Raw genomic sequence first — 26,494 nt, forward strand, 5'->3', positions numbered from 1 at the left:
ACATACTCTCTCATTCTACTGAACCTGGCAACCAGGCTAAACACAGGATGTTGGGTGTGCTGAAAGAATTCAAGGAGTTGTGGTAAAAAGAGCAGGTCATAAAGTTTAGTAAGCAATGGATCGAAACACAAGCAGGCGTGTAGCATTCTTACATCACTGGTGGCCAAGAAAGCTCCTGAAGTTGTTAACAGCTGTCTGTCATTAGCCCCAGGATTTCCATTAGGGGTTTCAAACTATTTCTACTCACACTGGTAGAAATCCAAAAGGTAGTCCCACTACAGTAGACCCAAACTGAACATCTACATGAATGGAAATTCAGACATCATTTGGATGAGTCCCATGAATTCAGGGGTCTACTCTAGTGGGAACTACCAACTGGACTCAGTCCACAGTTTCTAGAGGATGTAAACTGTAAGAGAAAAGTACCAGCTGAAAAGTGTGGCATAACTACTTCACCTCCCATTTAAAGTTGCATTGGTGTTCAAAGTTCTAGTTCGAAATCACACTGAAACATTATTTATCTCAAGCTCTGTTTAACAAAATATTCTATGGAGTTGACTATGGATATTCAATGTAGATAACAACTGAAATCTTTTTCAAAAATTAGTTAGTTTGAATTGGCCACAGAATTGGCTTTTACACAATATTGTTTCTACATTTGGATTAAAGTTACAGTATATGCATTCAGGAGTACTTTTAAAATAAATAGCATTAAACCAAGATCCTTTCCTTTGAGTCCCAACACAATGCTATATGTTTCTCTTTCACAGCCTATTATTTTGGATAATAATGAAGTGATTCAACTAGAAGCACTATTACTCAGGATTTCAATAAATGTGGAAGTATTTTTTTTCCTAATTGCACTATATAACATACAATTTCTATCTATAGTTCTGTGTAAAAACATTTTCATTTATTTATTTAAATAACAATTAAAATTCCAAAAGTGAAGTTTATTCTATGGAATAAGGCTTAAAATATAGTTCCAGGCAGGTGATTGGATATAAAATATGGGTATAAAATTTTGTGCTTCCTTTTAAAAAAAAATGAATGTATGCATTCTCCATTCTTTTGGATGGAAATCAATATATCATTCGTCATTTAGTCGTGTCTGACTCTTCGTGACCCCATGGACCAGAGTACACCAGGCCCTCCTGTCTTCCACTGCCTCCCGGAGTTGTGTCAAATTCATCTTGGTTGCTTTGATGACACTGTCCAACCATCTCACTCTCTGTCATCCCCTTCTCCTCTTGCCTCCACATTTTCCAACATCAAGGTCTTTTCCAATGAGTCTTTTCTTCTCATGAGACGGCCAAAGTATTGGAGCCTCAGCTTCAGGATCTGTCCTTCCAGTGAGCACTCAGGGTTGATTTCCTTTAGAATTGATAGGTTTGTTCTCCTTGCAGTCCAGGGGACTCTCAAGAGCCTCTTCCAGCACCACAATTCAAAGGCATCAATTCTTCGGCGGTCAGCTTTCTTTATGGTCCAGCTCTCACTTCCATACATTACTACAGGAAAAACCATAGCTTTGACTATTCGGATTTTGTTGGCAAGGTGATGTCTCACCTTTTTAAGATGCTGTCAAGGTTTGTCATCGTTTTCCTCCCAAGAAGCAGGCGTCTTTTAATTTCGTGGCTGCTGTCTCCATCTGCAGTGATCATGGAACCCAAGAAAGTAAAATCTGTCACTGCCTCCATATCTTCCCCTTGTATTTGCCAGGAGGTGATGGGACCAGTGGCCATGATCTTAGTTTTCTTGATGTTGAGCTTTAGACCATTTTTTTTCATTCTCCTCTTTCACCCTCATTACGAAGTTCTTTAATTCCTCCTCATCTGCATATCAGAGGTTGTTGATATTTCTTCCAACAATCTTAATTCCGGCTAGGGATTCTTCCAGTCCAGCCTTTTGTATGATGTATTCTGCATATTAGTTAAATAAGCAGGGGGACAATATACAGCCTTGTCGTACTCCTTTCCCAATTTCGAACCAATCAGTTGTTCCATATCCAGTTCTAACTGTTGCTTCCTGTCCCACGTATAGGTTTCTCAGGAGATAGATAAGGTGGTCAGGCACTTCCATTTCCTTAAGGACTTGTCATAGTTTGCTGTGGTCCACACAGTCAAAGGCTTTTGCGTAGTCAATGAAGCAGAAGTAGATATTTTTCTGAAACTCTCTGGCTTTCTCCATAATCCAGCGCAAGTTAGCAATTTGGTCTCGAGTTCCTCTGCCCCTTTGGAATCCAGCTTGTACTTCTGGGAGTTCTTGGTCCACATACTGCTGAAGCCTACCTGGGAGGATTTTGAGCATAACCGTGCTAGCATGTGAAATGAGTGCAATTGTACGGTAGTTGGAGCATTCTTTGACACTGCCCTTCTTTGGGACTGGGATGTAGACTGATCTTTTCCAGTCCTCTGACCACTGTTGAGTTTTCCAAACTTGCTGGCATATTGAATGTAGCACCTTAACAGCATCATCTTTTAAGATTCTAAATAGTTCAACTGGAATGCCATCACCTCTACTGGCCTTGTTGTTAGCCATGCTTTCTAAGGCCCACTTGACTTCACTCTCCAGGATATCTAGATCAAGGTCAGCAACCACATTATCTGGGTTGTCCAGGATATCCAAATCTTTCTGATATAATTCCTCTGTGTATTCTTGCCACCTCTTCTTGATATTTATTTATTTATTTATTTATTTATTTATTTATTTATTTATTTATTTATTTATTTATTTATTTATTTATTTATTTATTTATTTATTTATTTATTTAGGTCCCTCCCATTTTTGTCCTTTATCATGTCCATCTTTGCACAAAACGTTCCTCTAATATCTCCAATTTTCCTGAACAGATCTCTGGTTTTTCCTTTTCTATTATTTTCCTCTATTTCTTTGCATTGTTCATTTAAGAAGGCCCTCTTGTCTTTCCTTGCAATTCTTTGGAAGTCTGCATTCAATTTTCTGTAACTTTCTCTATCTCCTTTGGATTTTGTTTCCCTTCTCTTCTCTGCTATTTGTAAGATCTTGTTGGACAGCCCCTTTGCTTTCTTGTATTTCCTTTTCTTTGGGATGGTTTTTGTTGCTACCTCCTGTACAATCCTACGAGCCTCTATCCAAAGTTCTTCAGGCACTCTGTCCACCATATCGAGTTCCTTAAATCTGTTCTTCATTTCCACTGTGTATTCATAAGGAATTTGGTTTAGATTATACCTGACTACCCCAGTGGTTTTTCCTACTCTCTTAAGCTTGAATTTTGCTATAAGAAATTGATGATCAGATTCACAATCAGCTCTCGGGATTTTTCCCACAATAGAGCTTCTCCATCTTTGGCTGCAGAGAACATAATCAATCCGATTTCGGTATTGCTCATCTGGTGATGTCCATGTGTAGAGCCGCCTCTTGTGTTGTTGGAAAAGAGTGTTTGTGATGACCAGCTTGTTCTCTTGACAAAACTCTATTAGCCTTTGCCCTGCTTCCTTTTGAACTCCAAGGCCAAACTTCCCTGTTTTTCCTTTTATTTCTTGACTCCCTTCTTTAGCATTCCAATCCCCTAGAATGAGAAGAACACCTTTCTTTCGTGTCAGTTCTAGAAGGTGTTGAAAATCTTCATAAAATTGTTCAGTTTCAGTATCCTCAGCATTGGTGGTTGGTGCATAAATTTGGATTACTCTGATGTTGAAAGGTCTGCCTTGGATTCATATTGACATCATGCTATCATTTTTGAGAATATATCCCCTTACAGCATTTCCCACTCTTTTGTTGATTATGAGGGCTACTCCATTCCTTCTACGGGATTCTTCCCCACAATGGTAGATATGATAATCATCTGAGTTGAATTCGCCCATCCCTGTCCATTTTAGTTTAGATGTTTATTCTTGCCATCTCCTGTTTGACCACATCTAGCTTCCCAATGTTCATAGATGTTACATTCCAGGTTCCTACACAATATTTTTCTTTGCAGCCTTGGACTTTCCTTTCACTTCCAGGCATGTCCACAGCTGAGCATCCTTTCAGCTTTGGCCCAACCACTTCATTAGCTCTGGAGCTACTTGTACTTGTCCTCCGCTCTTCCTCAGTAGCATGTTGGACACCTTTCGACCTGAGGGGCCCATCTTCCAGTGTCATATCTTTTAGCCTTTTGTTTCTGATCATGGGGTGTTCTTGGCAAAGATACTGGAGTGACATTGCCAATTCCTACTCCAGGTGGATTGCGTTTAGTCGGGACTCTCCACTATGACCTGTCCGTCTTGGGTGTCCCTGCACGGCATAGCCCACAGCTTCTCTGAGTTACTCAAGCCCTTTCGCCACGACAAGGCAGCAATCCATGATATGAATATATAATAGGTCTGATAGGTCTAATCTGAAGCCAAATGGTGCAACATCTACCCCATCTGGAGACATACAGAATAGAAACATTCATTTATTGCCTTTACAAATTTTTCCCACCACCTACCCTTTCCATTCTTAATCCTTTGTTTGCTCATTGTTGTTTTAAGACGTTTAACCAACTCATGGCTCATCCTCTAAGCCTGGAGCAAAGGACAATATGCTGCATGTAGAATACACACCGACTTGAATGTACTGGGAGATGCCAGTGATTGTTTTGGATGTTTTCATTCACAGAAAAAAAAACCCACAACCCACAAATACTGAAGAAACACTTAGGGCCAAATTCCAGCAACTTTCAAACAAGATGCAACCGTTGGATATTTGACCAATTCCTGTATTCTGTTCTCACTACTTTTAACATGGATTATACCCACTGGGCAAAATCCTGATGTGTAAAGTGATGCCAGCATAAACAGGATTCAGTGCCACAAATAATTAATTTAAGTTAACTGAAAGCTTCCTATCTCACACTTTTAAGTTCCAAGGCTTTGTATGGCTCCCTTATGCTGTAGGAATGCCTTTGGAGCCTTGAGATGTGGGCAGAGTGTGGGAAGAGACTTCTGTAGTAAAAAATTACTGCTGGATTGCTGTTGGCAGGATCAGGACTGCAGAGTAATTAAGTAGCCCTGCATACAAACCCATTCATTTTTCTAAGAACATGAAAGTCTATTAAATTTTTATTAGGTCTGCCTGTTCTTTGAACATCTATGTTTAGTCAATTGAGTTTTCTACTTTAGTGAACCCTATAGTAAAAAAATGTTACTTTGATACCCAGACAAATTTTAATATGATTGTAAATTGTTATCTGCTTTCATTCTGGAATTAACCCTTTTTCAAGATGAATTTTCTTTCAGAACGCATAGTTTCTCATGATCTACACAGTCAATGGCTTTGCTATAGTCTACAAAGCATAGACTGATCTGAAATTCTTGGATGCACTCTGGTAGCCAGTGGATATTTGTAACCTGATCCTGAGTGCCTCTTCCTTTTCAAAATCCAGCTTGAACAAGAGACATTTCTTGCTTCCTATCAGGAAAAAGCCTTTGTTGCAATACCTTGTACATCACTTTACCTGCATGAGAAATTAAAACAATGGTCCTATAGTTACTGCAAGTTAATCCTTGGTATCTCCTTTCTTGGGGTTTGGAATATATTTTGAATTGTTGCCAGTCTGTGGATCATTATTTGGTGTTCCATATTTGCTGGCATATTCTTGTTAGGATTTTGACAGATTCAGTCTCTGTGGCTTGAATTAGTTCTGTTGGTGTTCCACGTGATTTATTTCTTCCTAGTGCTTCCTAAGTACTTTCCACTTCACTTTCTAAAACTTCAGGTTGTTTATCACAGGCTTCCTCTTCAAAGGAATCTGTTACCCTGTGATCTTTTCTGTATAGATCTTTAGTGTACTGTTTCCATCTTCTCTATTTTCTCTTGATCAGATAGTATGCTTCCCTTTTGGTCATTCAGCATTTCTAAATGAGGTTTAAATTTCCCTTTATTTTTCAGATTTTCTGGAAGAGATCTCTTGTTTTTCCTTTTTGTTGTTGTTGTTCTTCTTCTACTCTATCCATTTGCACTGGTAATTGTAATAATTCTCTTTGTAGTCTGACGGAAAATACCCTATTCTAGTTCACTAACATCAAGCACTGCAAAGCTTAGACATTCCATTTCTTATTTTGTGGTTTCCAGTTTACCTTGATTCATACTTCTCATGTTCCATGTTCCGATGTTAGGTTTTGTGCAGCATCTGACTTTCATTTCATTTCCATGTATGTCAGCCATTAGATGTCCCTTCAGCTTTAATCTAGTTGTGTAATTAGCAACAAAACTATTTGGACTTGTCCTTTGCTCTTCCTCAGTAGTTGATTGAGTGCTTTCTGACCTGGGAGTCTCATCCACCAGCACTATCTCTTGTTTCATTTTGGATTGTGTCATCATAGGGTTTTCATGATAATGAAAATTGGCAGGGGTTTACTGTTGCCATCTTCTGTGAAGTACTAACAAACGTTAGTACTTCACAGTGTCACCACCACTGCCTCCTCTATCAGTTTCACCTTCAGCTGCCACTGCTGCCAATAGCTGCCTTGAAGAGAGTGAACGACTATTAATCTGCAGCATTGCTCCTGTGCATTGATGAGGGTCCTTCTCCTCCTCCACAGCTGCCCAACTCCTTCATGGTGCTCTGCTCAGAGGGCTCCCCCTGGGCCCATCCTGCTGCTTACTGCCTGCTCCTCGCCTCTGGCTGCTGCTGCTCAGAAGAAGGCAACCTTGGGAGCACCTTTCTCACTTTTTCTGGTCTCCTTGTTCCTGGTCTGGTTTTTAGCAATGGTGGCAGCAGCTGCTCCCTCTCGTTGTCCTCCTCCAGCAAAAGCAGCAGCAGCTTCCCCTTGAGTGATGGGCCCGACTCAGCTCTTGAGGGCCTCACAGAACTTCTCAAGGGTGACAGTGTACCTGCCCAGGTTCTCCTATTTACTTGGGAGTAAGTTCTTTGTGTACATCTCAAAGGCAAGTGTGATGAGAATGAGGCTCCTGACACCACTGCCATTTCAGCTATGGCAATAGAGAATGAGGCAAGCAGTGTTGGGCCCCAAGAGAGCCTCAAGGTAAAGTGCTTCCTACTCTTGGTGTCCCATGAAAAGCTATTGATTGTTGTGAAAGAAACAGGTGTGCCTCAGCACTTAATCATCCTGATGTATAACCTGTATTGTGGACAAGAAGCTAGCATTAGGACAGAATATGGGGAGACAGGATGAGTTCCTACAGGCAAAGGTGTCAGACAAGGGTGCATTTTATCCTCTTAGCTGTTCAATCTGCATATCATGCAGAAAGCCAGACAAGATTCAGATGTAGGAGGAGAGAAAATTGGTGGAAGAAATACCAATAATTTAAGACAGTGGTTCTTAACCTTTGTTACTCGGATGCTTTTGAACTGCAACTCCCAGAAACCTCAGTCAGCACAGCTGGGGGTGAAGGCTTCTGGGAGTTGCAGTCCAAAACTCCTGAGTAACCCAAGGTTAAGAACCAGTGATTTAAGATATGCAGATTATACCATCTTATTGGCAGAAAGCAGCAATGACTTGAAAACCTTTTTGTGAAAGTGAAAAATAAAATTCCACAGCAGGACTGCAGTTGAACACTAAGAACACAAAAAGTGTAGCTACAGAAGAACCATACAACTTTAATGTTGACAATGAAGAAACTGAAATAGTGAAAGATTTTGTATAACTTGGTTCAATCATGAATCTGAAGGGAGCCAAAACTGCAGCCAAAACATCAGAAGACTAAGACTCAGAATGGCATCAACCAAGAAATTACAAAAGATAATTAAGTGCAAGGATGTGTCACTGGAAACTAAAACCAAGATCATCCAGGCTTGTGTTTCTGATCACGATGTATCGGTGTAAAAGCTGTACAGTTAAGAAAGCTGATAGGGAAAAAAACAGTGCCGGAGGAGAGCGTTGCAGATAACCTAGACTGCCAGAAAGACAAACAAGTGGGTCCTAAAGGAAATCAAGCCTGAACTATCTCTGGAGACAAAAACAATAAAAGTATGGCTGTTCTACTCTGGGCATATCATGAGAAATCATGACTTTCTGGAAAAGACAATAATGCTAGAAAAGACTGAAGGCAGCAGGAAAAAAAAGAGGAAGACGAAGAAGAAAAAATGATCAACTCCCTAAAGCCATGGACTTTAGTTTACAAGAGCTGAGAAGGACAGATGAGGGTCACCATGTAACAGTAACAACAGAGGGATATGCCAGATATGGCAAGTAGGCTTCTGGTTCTTCCTACCAGTATAGAGAAGTCTACAGAGCTCTTAGGGAGGTGTTCAGGTATCAGACTTTCTGACCTGACACTATTACAACTCTGCCAAAAATCCTATAATGCTTGTGCCAGTAGGAATAGACAACCCATGGACAGAGGGAACATAATCTCAATATAATGTAGCTTTAATGACAGTCTTTCAGCTTAACCTTTGGATCTGTGCACTGCACATTGTCTGAGGAGGCTGATGAAACTTTATACCAACGCTACCATATTGTCTTTGTGACACAGCAATGTCAGTGCTTTTTCTACAGTGTAATTTAACCTTTGTGCTGTTGTGGAGCCAGTCTCAGAATCACAATGTTACATATACATTCAGGGTGAAGAACATGCACCCCTTTTGCTTAATGGCTAAATTATCTGTGCTATAATAGGCCACCATTATTCACTGTTGAGTGACCCATTGTTGGTCCTCTCACTGCCAAACAAGGACAAAGATGCTTATTGAAGTTTGCAGAGTTGAGAGAACAGACAAACAGAATAACAAGGGAATCATATTTTAGTCAATTTATAGCATCCACTGTGGTTCTCAGGAATTTTCAGCAGAATTTCATAATTCAGCTGGCAATGAAAAGAAACACTCAATATGTTTTTAATTACAGTTTATGAATAATGCTTCTGTTATGTGCACTGTACAGATTGTATTCCAACTCTGATGGACCAGCACAGAGCTGAGGAGAAGGGAACAGGTGTCTGAGTTCTTGGTTCAGCAGGAAATATGCATCCAAACCCACCCTTTGATGGGCAGGCCAAAGCAGCATGGATATTCAGTTGAAGACCTAGTGTTTGGAAACTAGGACTTGGGGCACTTAGGCATGTGAATGATCTGGAGGGGAGAAGCACTGAAATGCTTAAACCTTCTTTTATCTGCCAGCTTCTCCCTGCTTTCATGCCCCTGCTCCCAGCTGCTCTTGTGCATTGGGATTCCAAGCTGAGTGCGTACTACATCCACACAAAGAATGACGGGGGGGGGGGGGAGAAATCAGGGAAGATGCAATGGTGACAGAATCAGCTATTCATATCTCATTTTGAAAATATACACTTCCATTTTCTACAAAATATCCAAAGCAATTAACAATTTTGAAAGTTCTAACAGACAAAACAAAAACAAAAACAATAAAGGAAACGAGACAGCAGATCCATTTCTATCTGAGGTCTCTATTTGTATTACAGTGGGGTCTTGACTTAAGAACGGCTTGAGTTAAGAACATTTTGACTTAAGAACCACTCTCATAGGAAAATATTGACTTGACTTAACATACTTAGATTTGAGTTAAGAACTGAAAAAAAACCCACGTGGGAGCCAGGGAAAGTGCAAAATTTGAACTTTCAGTTAACTGTTGGCCAGTGAAAAGGGTGCCTGTCTGCTTCCTCACTCCTCCCAGCGTTTAGAGAGTGGATTGGGAGACAGTCTTCAGACTGCCTGGTACTGCCTGGACTGTATTTTCCCTGCCTTCCTTGTACCTTTCTTGACCTAAGAAAAAAAGAAACAAAATATCCCCCTCTAGTGGCCGAAGGCGGAATAGCAGCTTCCCATTAGTTTCTATGGATGGAAAAGAGCAGATACGGATCAAATGGTTTTCAATGCATTCCTATGGGAAATGCAGATTTGACTTGAGAACTTTTTGACTTGAGAACCGCCTTCCAATACGGATTAAGTTCTCAAGTCAAGACCCCACTGTACAGCATCTGAGAAAATCAGCATCTGATCGTCAGTTTTAATGGACCAGCCATATCAGAACCAGGGAGTGACATACACTTGAGAATGGGACCAGAGAGATGATCGAGTAAGAGTTTTACCCATTAACCTGTTAGTCTTATGCCCCATCATGTAAGGGTTATAACTCAGTGGTTTAGGTATGTGGCTGTGGAGCCAGGAGTTGGGAGTTTGATTCCCCACTATGCCTCCTTGACAGCAACTGGACTTGATGATCCATAGCGGCCCTTCCAGCTCTGCAGTTCTAAGATTATTATTATCATTATCATTATCATTATCATTATTATCATTATTGTTGTTGTTGTTGTTGTTGTTGTTGTTGTTGTTGTTGTTGTTGTTATTTATTATAAGTAACAAGGCCAGTTATTGGCCCCAAACCCTATATCTCTGTACCTTCCCAATCTACCCCTTCAGTCTCCAATCTCAATGTCTTAAACAAAGAGGTCTGAAAGGGAGCTCCATTCACATTCACTTGAGCTTAACAAACAACATAATTGACAGCCCTGGTAAAGCAATGCCAGCAATCACAAATAGCATCCTGCTATCCTTGCCGCCCAGAGCAGACCCAGTCTAGATGGGTGGGATATAATTCTAATAAAATAAATAAATAATAAATAAATACTTGCATTCAAGCCTGTGAGAGTAGGGCACCCTTTCTGACCTCTTTGGTCAACTCAGCAGGGGCAGACACTAAAGGGGAAAGCACAAAGGTACAAAGACGTAGATGTCAGGAAAAACAAGAGCAGTCACATCTACCTACTCCCTAACAGCCCTCATCCATGCTTTGCTTGCCGCATACTCCCTGCAAAACAGGCTCACCAATGGTTTTTAAGTTTTCTTGATCCAAATCTGCAATGAACATCTAGACTATTCTCCCACATTTCCTAGTCAAACTGTTTTGACTGGGTCTCCAACATAGCCAGATACGCCACACTATACCCTCCAAGGCTGAGAAAACAATGCCTTTACATAAGTCAAAAGCTAAAGCTACTGCTGTAAGATTCAACAAAATCCCTTTGTTATCTTTAGAAAATCTGCAGCATATACATCACTGTAATGTAATTTACTATCATGTTAATGTACCAGCAAAGCTCCAAATAAAATGCCTTAATTGATCTCTTTGTATTTAAAGTAATCTTTGTTACTGATGTATTCTTGAAGGCTTTCATAGCTGGGATCTGGTGGTTGTTGTCGGTTTTTCGGGCTCTTTGGCCATGTTCTGAAGGTTGTTCTTCCTAACTTTTCACCAGTCTCTGTGGCCGGCATCTTCACAGCACAGGAGTCAGAACTCTGTCTGTGATCTGGCGCAGTTTCTTTGGATAGTTGAGTATTTATAGCTGGGTGATGGGTGATTGTGGTGATCAGCGTGTTTTTTGTTGTGGGTGTATTGTTGTGATAAGAGGGAGCGATCATCTGTCACTGTGATTGATGGGTGTCGTTAGCTGGCCTTTTGTACACAGTGATCACCGGTCCTTGTAGCTGGGTAGAGTTTGTTGACCTTTTGCAGGCTGTATTTTTCAGTACTGGGAGCCAGGTTTTGTTGAGTTTTAAACTTTCTTCTTTTTTGTTGAAGCTCTGCTGGTGTTTGTGAATTTCAATGGCTTCCCTATGCAGTCTAACATAATGATTGCTGGTGTTGTCCAGCACTTCAGTATTTTGAAAAAGAATTTAATGTCCACCTTGTTTTAGGGCATGTTTAGCTACTGCCAATTTTTCTGGTTGTTTTAATCTGCAGTGTCTCTCATGTTCTTTGATTCTGGTGTGGATGCTGCATTTTGTGGTTCCAATATATACCTGGCCACAACTGCAAGGTATCCAGTATACTCCTGCAATGGTGAGGGGGGTTCCTTTTGTCCTTTGCTGACCGTAACATTTGTTGTACTTTTGTGGTGGGCTTGAATACTGTTTGTAGGTTGTGTTTTTTTCCTTACTGATCTTGATCTGTTCATTTGTAAGTATAGGAACTCCTTTTGAATTAGCATACCAAGTTTGTTTTATAATGCAGGAAGCCAGGATACTTACCCACAGGTACATGTATCTGGTAGGTTATCTACAGCCTACACCTTGAGAAAGAAGGTCAGGGTATTTAAACACCATGGGCCTAAATCAAAGTATCTGTTGGAACCAATGAATCAATGGATTAATACTGAGTTTTTACTTATCCATTGGTCTACTTCAGACACCAAAGTTCCACTGATGCAATGTTTTTTTCTCTAGTTGGAACTAACTACTGGATTTTGACCATGGAGTGTATCATAACTATAAGTACAGTGGTGCCTCGTTTAACGATTGCCTCGTTAAACGTCGAAACCGCTATACGATGACTGTTTTGCGATCGCTTTTGTGACCGCAAAAGGATGTTTTCATAGGCAAAATTCGCTTCCCGATGATTGGTTCCCTGCTTCGGGAACCGATTTTTCACTAGACGACATTTTTAAAACAGCTGATCGGTGGCTTCAAAATGGCCACCCACTGGGTAAAATGGCTCTCCGCTGTGTTTTTGGACGGATTCCTTACTTTACAGGCACCGAAAATGGCTGCCCCTATGGAGGATCTTCGCTGGACTGTGAGTTATTCAGCCCATTGGAACGCATTGAACGGGTTTTCAACGCATTTCAATGGGATTTTTTATTTCGCTTAACGAGGATTTCGATCTACAGCGATTTCGCTGGAACGGATTATCTTTGTTAAGTGAGGCACCACTGTATAACTATAACATAGTTATAGCAGTTCAACACCATTTTAACTGTCATAGCTTCACCTTACAATATCCTAAAAATTACAGTTTAGCAAGAAAAACAGAGTTATCTACTACAAAGCACTAGTGTGTTCTTCTTACTTTCAGGAGGGAGTCCTTAATGCCTCTCCAACTACAACTCCCAGGATTCCACAGGCAAAGCCACAGAACTTCAAGTAATACTGGGCAACTGCTGCAACTCTATAGTGTGTAAAGTGCAGCTTTCACAAGATTTGCCTTCATACAGGCTTTTCAGACTACTGCATGGAAAAGTCACCTAGAAGTATTGTTTATGAGCAGATGTTCTACACATCTGGTCAGTGGGGATTTGATTCTCCAAGTTCCAACTTATTTCAGTTTGACACCCATGGATTGCTCTATTTAAAAAAAAACCTAACTGAAGTCATATCAAGCATCTTGATTGCTGTTACAATTTCTGGGACTGGGCAATTTCAGATTCTTCTGCTCTCCCATTTACCTGTTTTATTTAAAGTAGCTACCAGATGGTCTCAATTTCCCTATTAAATCACATTACAGATTTGAATGATGCAAGACACATATGTACACAAAAGACTGAATCCAAACACAGAAGCAATTCATTTAGTCAGAAAACGAACCCAGACAGATGTTACACAACACCACCGCACTTCAGGGAGGAACAGCAAACAGCTCTTCTTTTACACTTGGGGTCTAACAGCACATCAGATTTTGGGTCTACAGGGGATTTTCATGCAGAACAAGTTGGCTAGTGAGCCTGCAAAAGCCTTCTGGATTTCTTTTCTTTTATTAGATTTGTTTGAGTTGGACATGTTTTACTACACTTATTCCTTGTTCTACAAGCAGTTCTGGCACAGTGCTTACTTGTCCCTGATCTCTGATTGTACTATATCTATAGTTTAGATCAGCACTTTTCAAACCCTGCTCTCAGAAGCCACGGGATTCTTCAGAAGGTGTTCACAGCTCTGATGATAATCCTGAGCTTGCTTGACAGAATTCTTGCCATTTTATCAGGGTCTAGACTCCATTTAGTACATCTGTATAGTTTCCAGACATCATTTCTCTCTGTTATCCATTATCTGTTACTTGAATAATCCCTGAACCCCAGTATTACTAGCATTCAATAGCTAATACGCTTTGCTACCAGGCAGCATGGCATCAAATAGCAATTCTGTTTTTTCTAGTTATTGAAGTTATATTTAATGGGAAGTAGAGACCTCCCTGACTGGTTTTGCACAATGCTTTCCTGATTGCTTTCATCCAAACCCTGCCTCTGGCACTCTTGTAAGACACCAATTGGTTAACTTCCTTAGGAGTAATGGGATGAACATCTATTGTGTAAGGAAGAAATAAATGATATACTCTGCTCATTCTTCCTGATAGTGCATGAAAAAAAGTCTTAAATATAACAGTTCACAAGTGCTCACCCTCCCCCTGTATGTTAACTGTATTTAGTCCCTGGATTTCAGCCTAGTTTTTAAGAAAAGCAAATAATCCAGTATGTAGCGATCTTGCATGCTTTGAATGGGAAATGCTCTGATTTCTTATTTTTATTCCTTTAACGAATGTAGCCATAGGATTAAACTCTCCGTGCCTATCTATACTTATATGCACAGTTTTGCTGTTCTAATAATATTGGGGATAGTAACTAGAAGAATTAGTTTTTTGTTAGATTAAGAAGAGATCCAGCTAAGGATGCCGGTCTAGAGTGCAGATTAAAAATCTCCATGCAGCAACAGTCCCCTCCAAAAGGTATTTTCAATGACATTTTAAAAAAATGTAACAATATTATAAGACACACCTTGATTACAAATTTCTACTACTAGCTGTCCTCTGAAATGCGCAGTCACTGAATAATGTCAGGTGTTTTTAACCCCTAGTATACACTACAGACTCAGGCAGACTCACAGAACCATAGAAAATTGGAGTTCAATGTCATCAAGTCCAACCTCCTGTTCAATGGCAGAATCCAAATCAAAGAATCTCTGACAGATGGGTGCCCAATTTTCCCTTCAACATCTCTAGAGTTGGAGCACTCACCACCTCCTGAGGTAACTGGTTCCATTGCCATACTGCTTTAATAGTTACGACATTTTTCCTGATATTCAACTGAAATCTGGCTCCCTGTAACTTGAACCCATTGCTATGTGTCCTGCCCTCTATGATGATCAGGAACAGATCCTGCCTTTCCTCTGTATGACAGCCTTTCAGTATTTGAACAGTGATATATCCCTCCTCAGTCTTCTTTTCTCAAAACTAAACATGCCCATTTCTTTCAGCCTTTTTTCGTTGGGCTTGGTTTCCAGTCCCCTTATCATCCTTGTTCCTCTCCTCTGAACTTGTTCCAGTTTGCTGGCTTCCTTCATAAAGTGCAGTGTCCAGTACTAGACATAGTAGTCAAGATGAGTCATAACTAGTGTCGTATAGAGAAGAATTAGTACTTCAGAGGATTTGGAGACTATACCTCTGTTAATGCATCCTAAAATACCATTTTCCTTTTCTGAAGCTACATCACACTGTTGGCTCATATTCAGTTTGTGATCTACAACAATTCCAACATCCTTCTAAAAAGTATCCCCCACCTTGTAACTGTGCATTTGAGGGTTTTTTTCTATAGATGTAGAACTTTGCATTCATCCCTGTTAAAATTCATTCTGTTGTTTCCAGCCCAGTGCTCACTCCTATCAAGATCTTTCTGAATGTTGCTTCTGTCTTCCAGGGCAAAGCAACATAAGGTACAGCTGGCTTAGCCTATGTTTGTTTTAACTATGTACCTAAGGATGTATCTACACCACACAGTTATAATGCTTTGGCTGTGTTAAGTTGTGCTAAACTGTGCTAAGTTGCTACTAGAGTAGGCCCACTGAATCTGTGACATTTTTGGAGGAGTTAATTCACCAAGGTAGAAATGTTTGCTGCAGGTTATAGCAAATTTATAGTTTCTGCCTTGGTGAGTTAGCTCCTTCATATGTTCCACTGATTTGGTGCCCTTCCTTTGCGGCTGGCCAGAGCAAGGGAGCCCTTTTTTCTCTGTGGGGCATGCCTGTCAAGCAACCAGTAGGATGTCAGTAGCAGCCAAAGAGCAAGTTGGCAGCAGCAGCTCCAGGTTTCCCCACCTATCAATGACCCCTGTCACTGCCACTATTGATGCCAACATGCTCCCTGGCTGTCACCACCATCATTCAGATGCCTGCTGGACAACCAAGCCTCGTAGAGAAGGAAGAGTTATCTTGCCCCAGCAGATCACCAAGGAAGCCATACTGCAGATTAAAACACGAAATATTGGGTACTGATTTAAACTGCAGCAGGGCTTGTGTCACATGAAACAATTTTTATTGGTAATGTAGTTTCAACATGAATCCCCACTGATTTAATGAGTGACTCTAGTTGTAGTTCCCTATTCCAGGAACAGCCATTGATTCTACTATGGAATGCTAGGATGGGTTTGATGGGGACATAACATTCTGTGCTCTAGTGTGATCGCCTGAACCACAGCAGAGGATTCTAAATAGCTCTTAGATCTTAGCATTCCAGAGGATGGAGCCATTGCAATTAAAGTGGAAACAAACCACTGTAATTGCGTAGAAGATGTACACTCTGGGCTTATGCCCACTGTGGTATTGCCCTTGGTTATTGTGGGGCTTTTCTGCATCATATTTTTTAATTGTAGATTTAAGCATAGCAGCCAGACACTGGCATCTACACATTGGTACTGGATGCACCGGGTCATACTGCCTGCACGTGCACTTCCACAGTTGTTTCCTAGGAGCGAACTTCCAAGTTCAACACAGATTGTCATTTTCTTTTGACTGTCTTCTCTTCTCTCTCTCTGTTTACATTACTCTGTCTTTCCTTCCCAACTTGTTTAACACCCACCATTCACAAACCATGTTTTCAATGCAATGCTTTCTAATTTTAAGTCATTTTCATTTTGCATTTTGCCACATAGTGTGAAAACGATAAAGCAGGAACAGCTGGTGCCTTCTTTTCTGCCCTCTCCTCACCAACTTCACTCTCTCCTCCCTCTCTTCTTAGCTTGCTTTACCTGCTCACAGTGCTCAAGCTTTCACATTTTCCCTGCAGTGCTTTCTAGAATCTCCCCCCCCCCCAATTTTAAACTCTTGTGCTACAGTGCACAAGTGATAGAGTGGTCAATATGACCAGATAGACGGGGTATAAACAAACAAACAAACAAACAAACAGCATTAAAATGAAAAAGGAGAAGGCAGGAACAACTAATATTTTTTCTGTCCTCTCCACAACTATTTTAATCTCCCTTCCCTTCTTGTTTTTCCAGCCCACCATTTTCTCTTAAACACTTCTCAATTTTATTTTAATTTTTAGTCTTCACTTTTGGACTATGGTGCAAATTTTTAAATTTTGATTATTTGCTGTGCTGTCTCCTTTTTATTTTAATTGTTTACTACTATACATATATTTTGAGGTTGTCATGTGCCTTGGGTTCTACTCCATACTGGAAAGGTGGGTACAGTTCTTTACAGTTGATCATCCAATAAACCAGCCAACCAGCCAACCAGCCAACCAGCCAACCAACCAACCAACCAACCATTTCCTCACATTTAAAAGCTCCTAACAAAGCATCCATGTATCATACTTATGGACTAAGGAAGGTAACAAGGCACTCATTGTAGCCACACCTGCTTTAGTTGTCACTTTCAACAGATACCCTTCCAAGTCGATGTGGAAGTGCAGTGTTTCGTATGGTAGGGATATCCGTGTCCCATTCAGCTTTACAGTGAGGTGCTGATGTAGGCTGATGGTGCTACTGCCTAGCAGAAGGTCTACAGATTTTGTCCAGGAAAAAGAGCGAGTTCGCCGAGCATCATTCTTCACCAGCACCTGGAAGGGTGAGGTAGGGGAGGAGCAGTCTTTTGTCAAAACATACTGACATGTTCCCTGAAAGTTAAATGTCCGTCCATCAAAAGTGTTGTAGTGAGGGTCTCCAAATACAGTGCAAACTCCAGGCTCTGTGGATGAGTGAGAAACAAAAACACCATCAAGACCAAATTTTATATTTTGAAAGGTTACATGAATATAAGGGTTTTTCAAGCATTTATGGTCATTTTATACATTATGCATTTTCAGCATATCCCTAAAAATACACTATGTGGTAAGACAAGCGCAGATTTGGAAACTCGGAGGTACACTTAGAGAAGCAGGGCTTGGTGCCATTCCCTTTTGAGATTAAACCAAAAAGGACCTGATTCTGCTGCCATGGAATAAATTAATGGACCTTAGCTGGTCTGTCAAAACACAGCTGTCATGGTATGGTACAGTACCATACACTAGAGGAGATACTCTGGCAGGCTACCTGGGAAAGTAGAATCTATGAGCTGCATGCTGCAGGTTTAACCTGGATGCACATTTACTTTAAGAGTAAGCCCTGCTGAGCTATTTGGAATTTACTTCAAAGAGTCAAGCATTGAAATGGACTTTTAGAAAACTAAGTAAAGAGTTTCTTTTTGTCTTTCCTATCCCCTTTCCACCTGGAAATTAAATTTCCCACAATGTGTTGAAAACTGCTTTTGAAACACCAATCTTGAGCGGTTTACTATGGAAGAACTGCCTTCCTTTTGCCCCTTAGTCAAAGAAAAGGGAGGAAAACTATTTTTGGTTAAAACACCAACTTGTGCAAATTAACTTGACAGTAAATCCCAGTCAACATAGATTTACTTCAAAGCTAACATGTTTTCATGTTATCTAATAACCACATATCACAATGTAAAAAGTGGAAAGGACCTATAGACATAATTGACCATCTTGCAAGTGTGAATCTCTAAAATTCAAGATCAACACAATCTGTACAAAAAGCATCATGGAAAAGGTTGCCCTTGACAAATTGTCCAGTCGTGTCTGACTCTAGAGGGCAGTGCTCATCCCCATTTCCAAGCCATAAAGCCAGCAATTGTCTGTAGACAGTTTCCGTGGTCATTTTATTTCATGTGGTCAGCGCGACTAGACATGGAACGCTGTTACCTTCCCATTTTGGTGATATCTATTTATCTACATGCTTTCGAACAGCTAGATTGGCAGGAGCTGGGACAAACGATGGTAGCTCACTCCGTCGCATGGATTCGAACTGCTGATCTTTCAACCTTGCAGCCCAGAGGCTTTGTGATTTAACCCGCAGTGCCACCAAGTCCCCTATCATGGAAAAGAAGAGCTAACATACCCTAATGGGCAAGTTAAATCCAAAGCATCCAGATATATCAAATTCCTGAGGCAGGGCTTATAGTTAATTTACAGCAGCCAAGGAAAATATTATATAAGCCATAAGTAAGAAGGATTTGGATGTTTTCTAAGTGAAAATATGACATTAAAAAACCAGGAGGAAGAGTAAATTGTTCTCACATACATAACTCAAAAGGCTTGGTTTTTAAAAAGCCAGAAATCAAACCCAGGACATAGCTAGCCAAAATGAGAATTAGGGTTGAACATGAACACAAGCAGCTGATTCTTAAATCAAATCAGGACAAGCTTTAATTTGAAACTATATAAAATGCAAAATGGAATTGACTTAAACTTGCCATTGTAAAGAACGGGGAAACAACATGCTCTTATAAACACTGAACAACATTAATCTATCTTGCTATTTATTTTTTTTGCAGTATCAGAGTGTATATACTAAGAATAGCTTCACACATCATACACATATCAGTCTGAATACACAAGCATTTAGAGACAGCTATCATGTATTTAAAGTACTTGTACATTAGATCTTTAAATTCTCACGTAGACTAGCCTAGATTGGTGATTGGACCAGAATCCCTATATGCATGCACATCCCTATTTAACAATGTATTAATGATCTGTATGGTTCACAACTATTTAATACCTTACATGCTGGTATTTCCAATATCTCAGATTAGAAACAAGGTGACTCAACAACAGGGCTTCTACAGTGGGATGCAACCCATCATTCTGGAAATTCATTTTTACTTTGGCACACTCTCTTATTAGCACTCAATCAAACCTGGCCTGTGATAATGCAATGGGCAGAAGAGTATCTATCATTTTCACAGTCCTAAATTGCACTGGGGAAGGCAGCTATTGTGTTCCTAGTCCTTCTGATGTCATTATAAAAGGCTCATATTGATTTCAGTTGGCATCAACAAAAGGATACAAGGTGGACAATTTTATTTGCCTCAGATGAGTCTCTTTCCACACCTGCACATCTACCCCTAATGAAACCACTTAGAACCAATTACTATATTATTGTTGATTCATACAACACTTTCTGGTAAAAACACATTGCTGCTGAATTCCCACTTTTAAGGGTTCTTATTTATATAATACAGAAGAGAACTTTATACAGCAATTGAGCGTAACTGTTTTTAAGATAACCAAGATTACAAAGCACTAAATTTAAAACACAGTGGCTGAATCCTGTTGGCTAACTATCTAGATGACGTCATCAGCCTGTGATGTTACTCTTTAATTTAACTGAACGATTCCTATTGTTCCAAGACTCCATAGGGGTTTTTTGTTATTTACTTAGAGAAGTCTTTAGGAACCTTGGTATGGATGGAGGAACTTTTAATTTTGGAAAACTGCTGCCAGGTTGCTGGCAGTGGAATTGGGACTGCTGGTGGTGACCATATAGCAATTTTCTGACATTAAAGGCTTTCTCCCTCCCCCATCCTGTGGATCCTAAAGGCATCCCAAGGCCAAAAAGGAATCCCTAGGGAGCATTGGAATCTGGGGGGTCGGGGTGGATAGGAACAGTCAATTAAATTAAAAAGTAATGTCATGGGCTGATCTCATCATTGCTATTTACACTCATATAGTGGTGCCAAATGGATTTTAGTGCTTTGTAATGCAGAAAGTGCAACTCCATCCTCCTGGTTTAATCTCACTGTCTTTGAATTTATAAATAATTTCCCCACAGCACAAGAATGCTACAAGTATATGGAAAATCATCCAGTAAAGTTTCTTTCATTGTCTGGCCAGTATTCTGCAACTTTAATCTAAGGCTACTTAATGGATTAGCTGTGCTGGGAAAGATAGCAGGATGAATATTTTTTTTAAAGTATTCATCTGCTACAACTCAGGCAACATCCATCATAGCCTATTTCCAGGATGGCATCCAAGTAATTCTTATTTAAATGTTTATAGGTTGTTTCTTCTTTAAACCTTCTCTTCCATGCATCTTCTGTATTCCAGTAGATTTCTCAGACACCATACTGTGTTTTCACCATGTTTTAAAGTGTACCTCCATGCTACTTTATAAATCACTCTTGGAGAGATTTAGCCCTTGCTTTCTTTGGAGAAAGGAGATTATTGCCCTTTCCAATAATATACATTCACACCTTTGCAAATGAACCTGGGTCTTATTCATTTCCCCAGGAATATTTTGAAACATCAAATCCCAATCCAAGAAGACAGAATTATTGACTCCTAACTCCAGACTATTTCTTCAGTGTCTGGGCTGGTTGTCAAAGATTGTCTTTTTTGAGAAAGGAAAGTACTTGTTAACCATCTGGCAATGGTGGCTATGCAACTGAGGGACTGGTGCTGACAAGTGACTTGGTAGGCTAGGCATAAAGCCTCTGGCATGATTAACAACCTGGGCTGGGAGCAACCGCACAAGAAAACATCTCAGTCAGAAAATGTTCAGAAATGCATTTTTGTCACTTGATGATTGAAATATCAAGTAGCAACTTGTATATGTGAATGGGCCATGGCAAATCAGACACTGCAACAATTTTTGTATATCTTCACACAGGATGAAACACAACTACTTCCCAATGAAGTCAGCTGACACCTTCAGCTGCAATAAACTGACTGAGGGCCAAACTTTGTGATTTATTCACATGCATTAACTTGCCCTCCAAAGCACGATCATTTAGAACTCTGGCTCATGAAATCTAGAGGCTCCTCCATCCACAATGATCCAGTTTTCCACTCACCTTTTCTAACTGCTCATGCACAGTAATGTCACAAGAGGTACAAAATTCTTGTGTGCCTCACCAAGGATAAGAAAAACACATTGCTCATTTGATACACATAGGCCAAAACCCTCTTGTGACATTACTCCAGGGTAATGCAAATTGTGTAATTAGTGGGCACAAACTGCCTCCAGTTAAGGCATCAATGTAGACATTATCTACTGCTTACTGAGTTGCATAACTGAACTTGCAATAATATCTGTGGTGATTTCTCAATTTGAGACAATTTCCCTCCAAAAGTTACAGTATCTGCACTATAGCATCATAACTAGGCAAGATGATTTTGGCTATTTCTTTAAAGGTTTTTAAGTGGCCATCTAATTCTACTTTTTGCAGGGCTGGTTTTTAAGAACAGCAAAGAGGGTCCCAGGCTCACCTGGGGATCCCCAGTTGTTTCTGGAGTGGCAGTCCTGAGGCTGATGGTGGGGCATGGAGGGGGCTGGAGCCACCATGGCAGCTCCCAAGCAGCTGTTCTGGGACACTGGGAATGCCAGAGGATGCAATGGATGGCCCCCTTCCCTGCTTGCTTCCCATTGGATAACAAGGAAGGGATTCTCCCAGCCAGCTTTCACTGGCAGCAGGAAAATTTCAACTTAGAACTGCAAGCATGTGGGCTGGAAAGCAGTGAGCTTCAATCCGGTCCACCTGCCTGACATAAAAACAGAGTGAGGAGACAGCTCTGTCCAGTTCGCATCTTGCCGGCTTTGTGAGCAAAGAGAACGACAACTGCAACAGTCGTGATGGTGGCGGCGGCATGTGGGGCACATCATGCCACAGAGGGCTCCAGTGACATGCCAAGGTGTTGAACAGCATGGCAGTAGCAAATTCAAGGTGGATGAGACAAAGGGATCTGGAGATAGCTGGGACCAATGTGGGCCAGCTTGCCCCGAAATAGACTGAGCCCATAGAGGGAGAGACTGAGGCACCTGGGGAGCAGCTGGGACCCCTTGCGAGCCAGCTCTGCCCCTAAACTGAATCAAACCCACAGACAGTAAGATTAAGCAGCTGGGACCCACATGAGCCAGCTCCCTCTCTCTGAGCTAAATCACTTTTTTAATTTTCTTCTTTTTTGTTTGTTTGTTTATATTGACAATCCTTAAGGATAACAAAACAACATAACTCATATACAAAACCTAATACTTATACAATTATATACCATCATTTAATCTTATAGATGTCAATAACCTTACTTCTACCAATATTTCAGTCCTTTTCCATAGCCTATTAAATAAAGTTTGTGTTCAGTTTTAAAGCTGGCAGACTGGTATTCAATCTAGCCAACTTCCCAGAGTATTCTTCTCACTGTTTAATTCAGAGCTTGATCAACAAGGGATGCCAAATTTTAGTAAAGTTATTTACTTTCTACTTTTCCTCTAAGGAGTCTAACCTGTGTGGTCGCTTTCTCCATTAGGACTACTGTCCATATCCTATCTAGGTATCTTTGGAAGGATATTCACTGAATGTTCTACCAAGGGCAAACAATTTCAGTTCTCACTGCTCTTGTGAGGATCACCACCAACTCTTTATCAGATAAGTTTTAATTCCCTCCAGTAAATAACAAAAACAACAATAAGGTTTCTTTAGGAATTCTTTTTTGGTGTTTCCCCCCCCCTCCCTAACTATTTTATTTCTTCATGCCAAAATGTTTCCACCAAGCTAAACCACTTAGAGGGCCCAGGTAGCTGTTGCCAAAGAGTCCTCTGGGGAGCAGATTGGACCCCTTCATTCTGCTATCCCCGGATCAAAATCGCTTGAAGTATATTGGCACATATTCCTATGGGTGCACATTTTTCACCAAAAGAGATGAAATCTGTGGGGCTCAAACATTCTGATAGAATGGTATAGCTTGACTAACCCAGGAAAAAATTTGCACAACAGGGGTGTGCTTCTAAGGGGTACTGGACCCATACATATTGGACCCCCTCATCTAATACACTACACCATTGTGTATATAGCCCACCTGCCTATATATTCAGCTGCAGAAGAAGACTGCCACCCAGTGCTAAACTGAATTCATTTCAAGCTGACTTAATAATATATGGGGGTTTTCACAGAGCAATTCCCATGTGTAGCGGATAGCCCAGACATCACCTGTCCGTCACTGCTGAATCTTGACGGGAGAGCCAATAGAGAGACTGGAAGACGGGGCTAGAGGGAGAGTTTGAGGGGTTGGGAAGAAGGAGAGAAGGAGGCTGGAAAAAAGGGTTAGAGAGCTAGAGGCTTCGGAACTGGACCAGGAGAGTCATAGATAGATAGGGAGAGTTAAAAGAGTGATTTGAATGAACCAGACCTTGTTTAATATATAATAAATGGCTTCCTGTGATTTATACTGCAATTCCCAACTGAATATTAACCTCACCCAGTTCAATAAACTGATTGTGTTTGGCAGCATAAGTGTCCAGTACTTAACTGAGGTCAAAGAAATAACATCTGGTGGCAGCGTGGGAAGGAGGAAGGAGCGTGAGCCTTTGTGAGAGCGAGATAAAACAGGGGCCACAAGGGCAAGCGCCACACCATGCTCCGTAAGAAAAAAAAGGAGTAAACAGGGCAAAGCAGCTGAGTTCATGTTCTTTCCTTGAATGAGCCAAGTGCACCAACAGAGGAAGTCTTGGGGCCTGCATGCATGCAGGAGGAGAGTCCTGTTTTCTATGTAGGCTGAGGGTCAGCAGTCAGTACTCCAAAACAATTCTTGGACCTTGGTCCACATAAATGAGCAGCTGGGGTCACTGCAGAACACAGCAGCTCTGGGGATATTGCAGCTTTGCCCAGTGGGACCGGCTGGGAACATCCAGTCAGGTTCAGCAGACAGGGAGCTGATTGCAACCAGTGAATCCGGCAGTCTCAGTCCAGAGCACTGGACCCACAGGAGGAACAGAAAGTGAAGGCATGCTTCAAACAGGAAAAAGAGCTCCTGCAGGCACTGTGAATCATTATGGATGGGCAGCACCTCAGGCAAGTCTACCCCAGAAGAGACTGTGCATGGCACATTAGGGGATTATTGGGGGGAGGCAGCATATGCCCTAGGGTTTCCCCACTGTGCCACTTGCAAGCATACCATACCCCAAGAGCAACTCAGGGAGGTGTGGGAACAATGTCAGCCCCCAAGGAGAGATTCACCCCATTCTTGATGGACAATGAGGACCTTTCTGGAACTAGGAGCCTCATGGAGCAGTGGTTACTGATTTATTTATTTATTTATTTATTTAATTTATATCCCGCCTATCTAGTCCGATGGACTACTGATGCAATAATGCTGAGAGAAGCTGGCTACCCTCCAAGACTTCATAGTGGCCATAATGACCCACAAGAAATGCATTCTGAGAGAGTTGCAGGTAGTGCTGCATCACCTCAAATTTGTCTAGCGGCTAGTGGCTCCAGGTCAGGCATTTTGCATCAGGCTTGCAGGGTAGTGGTGGGAGTCTCCTCACCCCATCAGGATTACAAGAGGCATGAAAAAAGACCTGCTGGTTTGACTAGCCTTCCTGGCAGAATTTAACAGGATAACTATTACGTAGCAATTATGGGAAACTGGTACAGGCTTTTCAGATCCTCTCAGATGCAGCCAAGGGTTTTGGCTTTGGGGCTTACTTTGAAGGGCAGTGATGTGCACAGAGATGGCCATGGGAGTGGGTAGGACAGGGCATCCTGCAGGACTTGACCTTCCCAGAGTTATTTCTGATTGTGGCATTGGCAGCATCATTGTGGCAGGACAAGTTCAAGAACAAGAAGGTTAGGTTCTGGGGCAGCAACCAAGAGATAGTTAGGATAGTGAACTGGCAGTCCTCTAGGTCTGAATGGGTGATGCACTCCATTTGGCAACTAGTCCTCATCCGTTTGTCAGCCAACATAACTTTCTCAGCCAAGTTCATTCCAGTCATGGATAACAGCATGGTGGATGTTCTATCTCATTTCCAAGATGACAGGTTCCTCTGATTCACTCATCACTCCAGACCCATTTCCAGAAGAACACTAGAGTCTTGGAAGCAGGATATAACCCATGAAGTATATAACTCAGTCACCCCTTCCACTCTTAGGGCATATAGTGCTGCTCTGGGATCTTTCTTGTCCTTCCTCAAACTCAAGGGATGCACTGCCTTCCTGCAAACAACAGAGGTGGTAGTGCTAGAATACCTGGTTTCCCTCTGGGCTAAGGGTCTGGCACTGGCTGCAGCTCATGCCAAACCCTTGGCCCAGCTCAGCTCAAGCAATCAGGACCTCCAGACATTGTTCCTTTCCAGCTAGAGGGAAATAATTTGTCAGCAACCAAAAGACTAGACATAACTTTTTCCATTAAGGTACACCTGGAACTGATCGATAGCTGTTATACCACCATCCAGGTTATGTGGTTGGGGCCTCCTCAAGAGGCAGGTGAGTCGCCAGGGATTCACTGAAGGTGGATATCACAAGGAAACAAAAGGTGACTAGGGCAGTCAGCAGTGTCATGTTGCGGCAGCTGGATTAAAGACCTGGGTGTTTCCTTTAAATGGATGTATCTCTTTTCAGCAGATGGGGAACAGTTTTTTGGGGGGCTGGGGGCAAGGTTTAAGGGATATCAGTATGGCTACAGCAGATTGGTTGCAGCTGCAGTTCTCTAGCGGGAGCTAAGTGGTTCCCAGCTCTACTGATGGTTTGCAGTACCGGAGTTGGATCCAGATGGTATGAAGGCAGCAAGCAGGTTGCCCAGGTTGTTAAAGGAATCGCCTTTAAAGGTATATACAACCAGCAATCCTGCTCAGAAATAGGCCAACAAAGTGCTCATTCTTGTGTATGTATATTTTAACTCCAGCATGAGTACAATACAAGAAACATAAAGTGAGACATGGCACCAAAGTAACTTATTGTCTTCCATGAGTTTTGCACAGA

General features: G+C 41.3%; 1 protein-coding gene across 3 annotated transcripts in view; it reads right to left on the reverse strand.

Annotated features, from left to right (window-relative positions):
• The window catches only part of BMPER (BMP binding endothelial regulator), a 240,960-nt gene that overhangs the window by 64,765 nt on the left and 149,701 nt on the right, over window positions 1-26,494 (reverse strand). For all 3 annotated transcript variants that reach the window (XM_020788156.3, XM_073003798.2, XM_073003797.2), the window contains one exon: window positions 17,321-17,650. In XM_020788156.3, coding sequence (XP_020643815.3) covers window positions 17,321-17,650 — 330 coding nt within the window. The remainder of the gene's footprint in view (window positions 1-17,320; window positions 17,651-26,494) is intronic.

This window comes from Pogona vitticeps, chromosome 6, assembly GCF_051106095.1.
Source record: "Pogona vitticeps strain Pit_001003342236 chromosome 6, PviZW2.1, whole genome shotgun sequence".
Classification (NCBI taxonomy): domain Eukaryota; kingdom Metazoa; phylum Chordata; class Lepidosauria; order Squamata; family Agamidae; genus Pogona; species Pogona vitticeps.